This window comes from Panthera pardus, unplaced genomic scaffold, assembly GCF_024362965.1.
Source record: "Panthera pardus isolate Hobbes unplaced genomic scaffold, ASM2436296v1 HiC_scaffold_24, whole genome shotgun sequence".
Classification (NCBI taxonomy): Eukaryota; Metazoa; Chordata; class Mammalia; order Carnivora; family Felidae; genus Panthera; species Panthera pardus.
This window is the reverse complement of record NW_026526810.1, coordinates 53,429,616-53,441,622: the sequence shown is the minus strand read 5'-3', so window position 1 is coordinate 53,441,622 and position 12,007 is coordinate 53,429,616. Positions and strand designations below refer to the sequence as shown.

General features: G+C 37.3%; 1 protein-coding gene and 2 non-coding genes across 4 annotated transcripts in view; 1 reads left to right on the top strand and 2 right to left on the bottom strand.

The window, feature by feature from the left end:
* TMEM87A (transmembrane protein 87A) overlaps window positions 1-12,007 on the bottom strand; it is a 40,382-nt gene that overhangs the window by 27,172 nt on the left and 1,203 nt on the right. For both annotated transcript variants that reach the window (XM_019442466.2, XM_019442467.2), the window contains exons 2-6: window positions 11,721-11,781; window positions 8,480-8,565; window positions 5,299-5,412; window positions 3,048-3,101; window positions 2,927-2,971 (exon numbers count right to left, since the gene is read on the bottom strand). In XM_019442466.2, the coding sequence (XP_019298011.1) occupies window positions 2,927-2,971; window positions 3,048-3,101; window positions 5,299-5,412; window positions 8,480-8,565; window positions 11,721-11,781 (360 nt within the window). The remainder of the gene's footprint in view (window positions 1-2,926; window positions 2,972-3,047; window positions 3,102-5,298; window positions 5,413-8,479; window positions 8,566-11,720; window positions 11,782-12,007) is intronic.
* On the top strand, window positions 4,950-5,146 carry LOC128773376 (U2 spliceosomal RNA). Its single transcript, XR_008417631.1, has one exon. It is a non-coding gene; the product is annotated as a U2 spliceosomal RNA (small nuclear RNA).
* On the bottom strand, window positions 7,394-7,495 carry LOC128773148 (U6 spliceosomal RNA). The gene has a single exon (XR_008417430.1). It is a non-coding gene; the product is annotated as a U6 spliceosomal RNA (small nuclear RNA).

The following is a 12,007-nucleotide window of genomic DNA, read 5'->3' as shown; positions in this document are numbered from 1 at the left end:
TATATGACATTCTGAAAACCGCAAAACTATGGAGACAATTAAAAAAATTTAAAAAAGTAAAAACATAAAAATAAATCAGTGATTGCCAGGTGCTTGAGGGGAGGGAGATGACTAGGTAGAAGGAGTATTGAGGGTTTTTAGGGCAATGAAACAATTCTGGTATATTATAATGGGGGATATCTGTCATTTTACATTTGTTAAAAACCAAACACTTTACAACACAAAGAACTAAAGCAGCTAATGTAACTATGGACTTTGGCTGGTAACAATGTGTCCACATTGGTTCATCAATTGTAACAAATGTGCCACAATGGTGCAGGATGGCCATGGTGGGGAAGTTTGAGTGTGCATTTGTGGAGGCGGTATGTGGGAATCCTGCTTTTTGCTCAATTTAAGGAAAAAAACCTTTCTTAATATTTATTACTTTTGAGAAAGAGAGACAGAGCGTGAGCAGGGGAGGGGCCGAGAAAGACGGAGACACAGAATCTGAAACAGGCTCCAGGCTCTAAGCTGTCAGCAAATGATGTCTAGCTATATTTTTGTGCACATTTATGTTTTCTTAGCCTAAATTCCTAGAGGTGGAGTTGCTAGGTCCAAATGTATGCACATTTTATAAGTACTTTTCTTGTGCTTGTCTAAGTGCTCTGGAGAAAAATTGTAGCAATTTATGGTCCCAAGAAAATAAGATTGAGCTTCCCTCTTTCCTCATACTGACTGTTACAATTTCAAATAGATTTTATATAGTTTGTCAAGTTAAATTGTTATAAATTGTATTTTTAAAAAATTGTTGTAAGTGAATATTTATTTATATGCATACAGGACATATGTAATTGTGCATTTTCAGTGGTCTTCTGTGCAAAGCATTCTTTTTAATTCTTCTCAAGGCTTGAGCTCTGTTCCTAGTGATTAAAGCTGGCTGAAAGATGATCCTGTTGAATATCAAAGTAGTATTTGCAGGCATTTAGTCAGAGTATAGTCAAAAGAAGTTAAAAAACTATCTTTCGTCATTCTTCCTGAAATTTGCCTAAGAGGAGAATAGTTTAATAATTCTATTTTTAAAGGGTTCTCACAAGTTTAGCACCTCTATCCCCTTTTATTAAAGCTCTGATAAGACATTTTTTAGACAAAGGGGCTTCTCCCTGCTGCCCCTACTCCCTAAAAACAGATTTAATGCTTTTATTAACTCAATTTTATGGTTCGATTCAAGCAATAATGTGATATATTTGCCATTATAATGTTTTTTAAATTAATAGATTTTTTTAGAGCAGCTTTAGCTTTATAAAAACATTGAGCAGGGGCTCCTGGGTGGATCAGTAGGTTAAGTGTCCAACTTCAGCTCAGGTAATGATCTAGCAGTCTATGAGTTTGAGCCCCTCGTCCAGCCCTGTGCTGACAGCTCAGGGCCTAGAGTCTGCTTCGGATTCTGTGTCACCCTCTCTCTTGGCCCCTCCCCTGATCGCACTCAGTCTCTCTCTCTCAAAAATAAATAAACATTAAAAAAAATTTTTTTAAGAAAAGCAAGCTTGTGGTGTTTTTGTTCATCCTCATCCCATGTCCCTCTTACAAGCTCCCTGAAACCAAAGTTCCCACAGCAGTAACAGCTGTGGAAAAACAGCAGTTTGGCAGCCATTGGAAAAAACAGGAAAAGTTTGGAGATGCCCTAAAACCCAGGGCAGAACTGTCTGGCACTTATCTGTTATGCCCAGGGCTTATTTTTTATGACCTGATTCAACCTCATTCAGTGGAAAGGACCCTATACTCAGGGCACTGTCAAAGACTCTCAGCAGCAACTGTGAAAGATCATGGCTGCCCCAGGCAATGTTAGGAGGTGGGGCTACAGAGAGGCTGACTAAAAACTTAAAAGGAAAAATGGGAGGGGGGGGGGGGCCTGGGTAGTTCAGTCAGTTTAGTGTCCAACTCTTGGCTTCAGCTCAGGTCATGATCTCCTGGTTCATAAGTTTGAGCTCCAGGGCTCCACACTTACAGTGCAGAGCCTGCTTGGGATTCTCTCTCTCCCTCTCTCTTTGCTGTTCCCCTGCCCACGCACTCTCTCAATATAAATAAATAAACTTAAAAAAAAAAGTTCCTTCTTATTTACAAGTAACATTTATGGGGTGATAATTACAAAAACAAGACTGACTATAACAAATATGGAAAATACAGGACACACAGAAGAAAATAAAAGTCACTCATAATATTATCCACAACCATTATTAACATTTTAGTGCTTAAGGTTTATTTATCTATTTATTTTTAGTAACCTCTACACCCAAAGTGGGATACAAACTCATGACCCTAAGATCAAGAATCGCATGCTCTCGGGGCGCCTGGGTGGCTCAGTCGGTTGAGGGTCTGACTTCGACTCAGGTCATGATCTCACACTCATGGGTTTGAGCCCCGTGTTGGGCTCTGTGATAACAGCTCAGAGCTTGGGGTCTTGCTTCGGATTCTGTGTCTGCATCTCTCTCTGACCCTCCCCAACTGGCATTCTGTCTCTCTCTCTCAAAATAAATAAACATAATAAAAAAATTTTTTTTTTTTAAAGAATCACACGCTCTACCAATGGAGCTACCCAGGTTCCCTAACATTTTGGTGTTTAAACCTCCATTTTTAGGTTTTCTTTTTAAATAGTAGGATACCGGGGTGCCTGGGTGGCTCAGTGGGTTGAGCGTCCGACTTTGGCTCAGGTCATGATCTCGCGGTCTGTAAGTTCAAGCTCCACGTTGGGCTCTGTGCAGACAGCTCAAAGCCTGGAGCCTGCTTCGGATTCTGCGTCTCCCTCTCTCTCTGCCCCTCCCCCACTCATGCTCTGTCTGTCTGTCTCAGAAATAAATAAACATTAAATAGTAGGATACCAAGATAATTCAACACAAATATAAGAAAATTGAAATATGTGTCAATGCCCCCAATTTCCTACTACACTTACAGTTTTGTCTCCAGTAAGAGTAAGGTTTGTTCCATTCTCCTTAGCCTAAATATTAAAAAAAGAAAGTTAATTTAGAATTTTTACTTTATGCTTAGAAATACATAACAATGAAAACAATTACCTCTTGTTTTTCTCCTAAGAGAGGCAATCGATGTACAAAATCCCCAGAAAAGCTCTATGAAAAAAACATAACATTAAAATTAATGTTTAATAGTAAAAAAAAAAAAAAAGTTCAAAACCTACAAAAACGTGGTTGAAGCAAAATACACTGTAACACTAAATAATATGGCACTGACAAACAGAAGATTTCCAATTAACCACAAACAAGTGAGAACTAAAAACTACTATCAAACTAAACGGGCCACTCAATTTCTCTGTTAAGAATTAAAAACATTTATGAATAAAAAAAACCTTAAAACAGAAAACATATGCTTAGGATAGAGAGATCTTACGGTTCCCTCTCTTGCCTCATATGAGAAAAATATGGCTCAGAGCTATCAAGCTTTAGATACAGAAATGGAATTTCAACTTGGAATTTTTTTTTACTGTTTATTTTTATTTTTGAGAGTGAGTGAGAGAGAGAGAGTGAGAGAGAGTGTGTGAGTGGAGGAGGGGCAGAGTGAGAGGGAGGCAGAATCTGAAGCAGGGTCCAGGCCCTGAGCTGTCAGCACTGAGCCCAATGCGGGGCTTGAACCCACAAACCCTGAGATCATGACCTGAGCTGAAGTCAGATGCTTAACTAAGCCACCCAAGCGCCCCTCAACTTAGGATTTCTAACTCTTGGGTCTACTGCTCCTTCCACCACAACACTCTCCATGCCTATAAAAAAACCACACTAATGTTTTCTTACCAGGTATCAGCATATGAAGCATTCTCCTTCCTGAGTAATTAGAGCATGTATTCCAACTCTGTTACATTAGACTGAAGAAGGAGAGGTAACCTTACCAATAGGGATAATATGCTAAGACCCTGGAAAGATTATAGCAGATCTAAAAGCAGTGAACCTACGGCAACAGTATACAGCAGGTAGCTTTCCATGATCAAATCTAAGAAAGGCCAACCAATCCTCCCAAGCTAGGGGATAAACCTATAAAAACTAAATGAAAGCCCCCTAACTAACATCACATTTTTTCCAGCTTTCTTATTCTATCATTTTAAAGATATCTTCTTTCTCCTCCAAATCCATAAAATCTAAGCTATGACAAGAACTCAATTATCAACTGTTATAGTTCAATTATCAATTTTATTTTATTTGCTTATCAATTACTAGTTATTAAAGTCTCATCAACAAACTTTATTTCTAGTAACTGGACAGAAAACCTAGCGTTCCATGAATGCTTTGCCTCTTCAAGGCAATTTGCTAAATATTCTGAAGCAGTATTCAAATGCAATAAGAACAAAGAAAAGGCTACAGTTAATAATAACTATTTTCGACACCTATAAAACATGTAATTTTTCTATCAAAAAACTGGCATCATATTCTATTTCTAAGAAAAAAGACTTTAGAATCAAAATTCCACTTACGTGATTACATATATGTAAGCATTAAAAATACATATTATTCACCTCTTCCCCTTTACTCAAAAAAAGTTGAGTTCAGGCCTGTAACAATAAAATCTAGAAACACTGGTATTTCTGGGAATGTATCAATTAAATGAGATCACAAAAGAACTGAAAAACTGGAAGTTTCAAATGTCTACCAGTGGATGAATGGATAAAGAAAATGTGGTATACATGTACAATGAACTATTATTCAGCCTTAAAAAGGAATTAAGTGGATACATGCTATATGGAGGAAGTTTGAAAACATCCTGCTAAGGGAAAGAGGACAAATATTGTATGATTCCACTTCTGTGAAGTATCTAGAATAGTGAAACTCATGGAAAAAAGCAGAGTAGTTGTTACCAGCGATGTGAGGGGAGGGGGTGTTATTGTTTAATGATTATGAAGTATCAGTTTGGGATGATGAGAAAGTTCTAGAGATGACTAGTATACCACTAGCCATCTCCAGAACTTGCATTGCATCGCTTCTCGGCCTTTTGGCTAAGATCAAGTGCAGAACTTGCATTGCACAACAGTGCAAATGTACTTCATACCCTTGAATGGCACACTTGGAAATAGATAAAATGGTAAATTTTACTTATATTTTACCATAATAAAAAGTGGGGATTTGCTTTTTACACACAAAGGAAAGCACATCCTCTTTTTGATGAGATAAATATTAAGTGGCTGAATGTGCAATTAACAGAACATGCTTCTAACTTATTTCTGTCAGAACAAAGAATTCAGAAGTGGGAAATGGAGATCACCAAATATAGAGGTATTATGTAGTTTATCTCTTCTATTTCCCTCCAACCACTATCAAATATTACCTGTGTTTTAAAGAGCTCACTGCAGTTCTGGAACAATTTTGATGATGTCTGGTATTTCCCAGACAAGCCTTTTTTTTCCTTAAGGTTTTCCAAATATGTCTCCACTTCTTCTGCCTGGAAAAACAAGAGAAAATATAACGCACACAACTTACTTTTCACAAGTAAAGTATTTAGAAAATAACAGATAGATTTCCTATAGGGCAGGTACAGTTTTGGATTTGCTATTTTAAAAACTTACAACATCAAGTAAAAACTGTAATAATGTCCAAGAATCTAACGGTAGTAGACTCTAACATACAGAATTCTCCCTTTTTTTCTAAGCTCCAGTTTTGCATCTCCAACTATCTGCTTGTCATTTCTGTGATTCTGTCCTATGGCAACCCAAGATAATTTTGACATTCTTAATTCTTAACTTGTATTACCTATCTGGGGATCTGCTAAGCTCTTGACCAGCTTATCACAAGTTTCAAATGTATGAAGCTTTTAACTGTAAATTCAACTAGCGATTGATTAAGAGAAACATCAATAATGCTTCAAACTACATTCTGGACATATTATCATTTCTCCCTAAGTTCTTCAATCCTTTTGGTCCTCATCATTATCAGTCATACCCAACATTGTATAACAAGAGCAAAAAACAAATCAACACCACAAAAAAGATAATGTAAAACCCTAACACAAGGCAGAAATTCAAAATGCTTAAGGTTTGAAAAACAAAGTGAATGGCAGACATTTTTTAAAGACCAGTTAGATTATCTTCGGAAAGGAAGAGAATAACAAATGGAGAACAGAAACGGAATGAAAAATCCACCCTGGAGCCATATATCTTCAGTGCCCAAGTACAGTGTACTATGTCAATTGTGAAATGAGGTCTAAAACTATTTCCATACTACTACTAATAAAATAATAATGTTATTTGCCTTGTACTGATAATGCAAAGTAATGGTGGATAAAATTGCTGCCCCTTATCAGGAACCAAGGCAGTGGCACCTAATTATACCAGTCGTCATTGTAGTCAGTCACAAACTTACAGCTTAAAAAATAATTTTAAATACCAGTTTTACATAAGAATGCTTCACTAAAACAGCAAAAATTATTAATCTTATTAAATCTGGACTATGAGCACATGCCTTTTTAAATATTCTATGAGACAAAATGGAAAACATGCAAAATACTATAAATGACTTGAGATAAAACACTTCACAACTATTTTGACTTACAACCTAAGCTATCCACTTTTTTCATTTACCTAAAAGAATAACTGACAAACTAGTTATTCACACTTGGTTATTTGGGAAATATTTTCTTGAAAATGGGCAAAGGAAGGCTGTCACTTCAAGGACAACACCTGACAGTATTATTGCCAATGACAAAATTTGAACTTCCAAGCCAAAACTGGACTTCGGAAAACTTGTATCTTCCTCACCATGAGCTCAACAGCCTCCAGTACTTAAGGAGTTTCTGATGTGACAGAGGGTGATGCTAACAAATATAACTTCAAGTTAATTGTAAAATGAGGTAGTATTTGAAAGAATGATAAAAATCAGTCAACAAGTATTTTCTAAATAAACCCTGTTACAAAATCAGACATGGATAAAAGACCAAAGTGGATGACACACCAACTCACTTAGTAGAAAAAGAACCCACTGATATGGTTTCAGATTCCACATTGCCACCAACCTTTAAGAAACTCTCTCTACTTGTTATGTTTTGGTACAGGATCAAAAAACAGTATCTACAATTATCTGAAAACACTATTAAGATATCATTCTTTTTTCCAACTATGTATCTGTGTGACGCCACATTTCAACCAAAATAATATATTACAATAAAGTGAAGAAGATATAAGAATCCAGCTGTCTTCAATTATCCAACATTAAATGAAAGGCGTTGCAAAAATACAAAGTAATACCACCCTTCTACATTTCTGAAAAAGACATTTTTCATTAAAAAAAGTTTTTCATGTTAACATGCAATGGTTTATTATTGCTATTTTAAAATAAATTAATAAATATTTTTTGTATTTTGTGTTTTAATTTCTAATACGGTAACCCACATGAACAAAGGCTTTTTGGAGACTGCAGTAATGGTTTTTTTAAATATTCAACGCTTCACGAATTTGCGTGTCATCCTTGTGCAGGGGCCGTGCTAATGTTCCCTGTGTTGTTCCAATTTTAGTATATGTGCTTGTTAGAAGGTGGGGGAGGGACAGTAAAGTACCCCCCAAATTGAGAAAGTATGTATTTTTTTTTTTTTAACGTTTTATTTATTTTTGAGACAGAGAGAGACAGAGCATGAACGGGGGAGGGGCAGAAAGAGAGGGAGACACAGAATCGGAAGCAGGCTCCAGGCTCTAAGCCATCAGCCCAGAGCCCGACGCGGGGCTCGAACTCACGGACCGCGAGATCGTGACCTGAGCTGAAGTCGGAAGCTCAACCGACTGAGCCACCCAGGTGCCCCGAGAAAGTATTTTAAGACCAGAAAACAAAGCAGGCGACTCTCTACAGTTTATGCAGAGTTTTATTCGGGGTAACTTACTGACAGGGGGAGGGAAATGGGCAGAGTGTGATTCACGGCAGCTGCAGTTATTCTCCACAAAGTCCAGACCTTAGTCCACAGATTTTATACAGTGAGGGGACACACAAAAGGACACTGTAGTGAGATCAAAGGGCTCCCATGTACCTCCAAAGGGCTTGCATGCATCTAATTAAAAGCTAAGCATTAATTAGATCTTGTGGCACCAACTGCGCATCAGGAGGGGGAAAGACTATGTTATCTCTAACAGATTAATGGAAGGCCAAAACAAGGCTCCCCCTGTCCCAGCCTTGGTGGACATTTTTAAGGTATGTATATTCATCTCCAAGGGGTCTGGAACACGTAGCCCCTCAAGAGAGGTAACCGAACACACATGAACAAGATGGAGGGCCAAAGATAGAGTCAGCACTGTCAGCACTTCTACAGTGCTGCCAAGGTAAGCAAGATTCTGCAGTAATTTTTAAGGATTGAGACCAAAAAGTTTGTGAATTGCTAGTACAGTAAGTCTATAAATTGGGAAGCACAGATTCTAACTTCAGCTTGTCTCCTACCTCCCCCTAGCTATGTGACACTCCTCCCTCTATCAGGTTAGGACCTGATGATATCTAAAGTCCAAGAAAAAGTTTGTTAATCTTATACTCCTTACCTTGAAGTTGTAGATTTCATTGTAACAATCAGCACTTTTCAGATACCAGGTTATATTCAAAGATACCTCACAAGGTTCTCCATCAACTATAAAAGAAGAAAACTTTGTGAATAAAGATGAGTCCCAAACAAAGCATTTTTCCTAAACTGTTACCACACATCTTATTTTTTCCTGCTAAATTTAGATACTCAAAGACCATCCCTTCTCCAAACTTGAGGTAATGAAATAATTTATGTAAAATAACTGGATATTCTTCAGATAAAAGTAAGTACTGTTATTCACAAAAGAACAGTTTTTGACCTGCTTAAGTTTATCTACTTTTATGCCTTAAAACCTCAGTTTCTGGTTCTCTGCTGGGAAAAACCTGGAAGTGATAAAGCAGTCCTAAGTTAAAACCACTCTTCTATTATCATTCAAGTATTTACTGAGCAGAGCACTTAAGTATACAAAGCTAACTGACAGTAAGCCAGAGGAGACTAGGACCCTTAAAAGGCTACATTCTAGCTGGAAAGACAAGGAGTAACATTAGGGTCATCACAAAGCAGTACTCAAAGCTTTACTGAGGGAAAAATTAATGGCTTAGACTTTGAAAGATACCAAACTGGACTACAAGACAAAGAACTACAAACAAAAAGCAAACCTGGCTGGGGAAGGCAGAAGAGCAAAAGCAACACCGAAAGAGCATTAGACTCTTTCCAAAACCCACCTTAAGAGAAGCCTCAAGGAACTTCACGAAATCATAGTGGCTGCGTAACTCATTAAACGTAGTTTGGAACACAATATTCTAGTGGACCAATGCATTAGTCTGAAGATTTGAGAGTATAAATCTGACTATATGACTGATCAGCTGTCCCACCTGGAAGTCAGCTTATCTTTGATTGCAGCTGCACTATGGAACTCTAAGATACCTGCTTTATGCACATGACAAAGATAAACATGACGGCATCCAGGAATCTAATTTTGATTAACGTAAGACGGGCACCTAATATTTGCTTTATTTTCTCAAATTAATTTTCAAGTGACACACTTTTTTTTACAAGGTTCAATTAAAATACACAAAACTCTGTAATGCCTAGGTGGCACAGTTGGTTAATCATCTGACTCTTGATTTCAGCTCAGGTCACAATCTCTTGGTTCATGGGTTCAAGCCTCATGTCGGGCTCTGTGCTGACAGTGCAGAGCCCGCTTGGGATTCTGTCTCCTTCTCTCTCTGCCCCTCCCTGACTTGCCAATACATGTGTGCGTGAGCGCTCTTTCTCTCAAAATAAATAAACAAACAAGAAATAAACATTAAAAAAAATGTTTAAAAATACACAAAACTCTGATGTGCTGAATAGAATTTACAGAAATGATAAAAAGGATATTGCAATCTCAATATAAACTACTCAGAAGAACCATACCAAGGAGAGATTAAACAGAAGCTAATAAGAAAATCCCCTAAAAGAAGATCTGCAGGAAAACTTGGCTGCAAAAATACTATTATGTTAAAAAACACCATTCAGAACTTTGAATGGTTAGATTTAAGAGACAAAAATGGTCCTAGCAATTTCATGGAAAGCTATTTACCATACGCCCAAAAGTATAAAATCAGAGTCAAGGCATATGTGAGAAAGCAGAGAAGTAACAAGTGAGAGATAATGTGATTTTCAGGGGCTTCAAATTCTCCAAAAATATGAAATGCAGACACTACAAAATATGCAGCTTGTGCAACTTGGCAAAGCACCATTTGACCAAAATACAGGTAAGAAAAGACTACACATAATAAAAAGGTAGAACAGCATGCAAGTTGTCAGGCTATCTCAAAAGACCAAAAACACTGTTCTCCCTGAGAGTTACTCTTATCTAGCACACCAACCTCTTAAGACTGACCAGTTTGTCAGAGTAATGTAATTTAAACCAAACTGAAGTCATTAGTCAAGAGATTGTATTTTCATGGATATAGTCTTCTCTTCATAGAAATTCTATAGGTCCCCTTCACTCCCACTAAACTGTAAGCTCAGTAAGAGAGAGGACCTTTTCTATCATTTTCCTACTGTCTAAAACAGTGCTTCACATAATAGGTTTTTAATAAGTACACACTAGATGATTAAAACAATAAAATCATCCAATTAAAACTTATAACTTTGCACTTTCATAAAGAAAGATGTGCATAGAAGCACATATGGATGACCTGAACTTTTTTTAAATAATGTTTTTTAATTTATTTATTTTTGTTTTTAAATTTTTTTTTTTTTAACGTTTATTTATTTTTGAGACAGAGAGAGACAGAGCATGAACGGGGGAGGGGCAGAGAGAGAGGGAGACACAGAACTGGAAGCAGGCTCCAGGCTCTGAGCCATCAGCCCAGAGCCCGACGCGGGGCTCGAACTCACGGTCTGTGAGATCGTGACCTGAGCTGAAGTCGGAAGCTCAACCGACTGAGCCACCCAGGCGCCCCAATTTATTTATTTTTGAAAGAGAGACAGAGCAGAGGGAGGGACAGAGAAGGAGATAGAGAATCTGAAGCAGACTCCAGGCTCTGAGCTGCCAGCACAGAGCCCAACGCGGGGCTCAAACCCACGAGCCGTGAGATCATGAACTGAGCCAAAGTCAGATGCTCAACTGACTAAGCCACCCGGGCACCGAGCTGAACTTTTATCCCTGATCTTGAAATAGAGCTATCCATGATCATTTATTCCCTAAAATAAAACCATTTTCAAAAATAAAAGGAAGCTTTTCTTTAATGTGCAATGGGAAATTTTGGATTCAGATACAGTGGTTTTCTCACTGGACAGACTGGTTTAATTCCATGTAATCCCTACTTCCTGATAATATCTTTGAGCTTCCTCTTCCAAAGATCTAAATAGCAAAATACTCCTTCGGTAAACAAAGGATCACTGAACATATTCGTGCAGAGCCAAAGGTCTGACGCCTAAGTCATTTGTTCAGTAAATACCTAACAAGCACACAAAAGCAAAATTGGTGGTATCTAACAGAGGGCAGATTAAAATACCATCAGACATAATTTGTCTAACTGTAAAGTGTAAACACCAGAAAAACAAGAGAAGAAAATAAAGTTCACACAAGTATTCTGAAGATTACTCAGGGAAAAGACCTTACTTATACTACGTGTTTATGCCTAGAAAATGCCAGACTATTAAATTTCAAAACTTATGTCTAGAGAAGATCAGAGATAGAAAATAGGTAATTTAAAAGTTTAAAGATCACTCAAATAAAAACTTCATGAAATGCAAAAACTCACATTTCAGGAAGATAGTGGTATTTTTGAACAGGATCTTTCCAAAACTAAAATAATTTTTCCCCTGCAAAGATAAAGAAGAGAAAGATAATTAGCATAGATCACTTTAATTCCCAAGGCAGAATGTAACTGTTAAAAAAACCTAAATTTATAAAATGTTTAAGTTAGTTTTCTAAACAACAACAAAATCGATATCCTTCCTTTTAGTAAAATTCAACCATATCCAAACTGCAGAATTTTGTAGCTTGGTGCAGAGACATGATTTTTCCCCCACAGGCCATGAAGCAAGG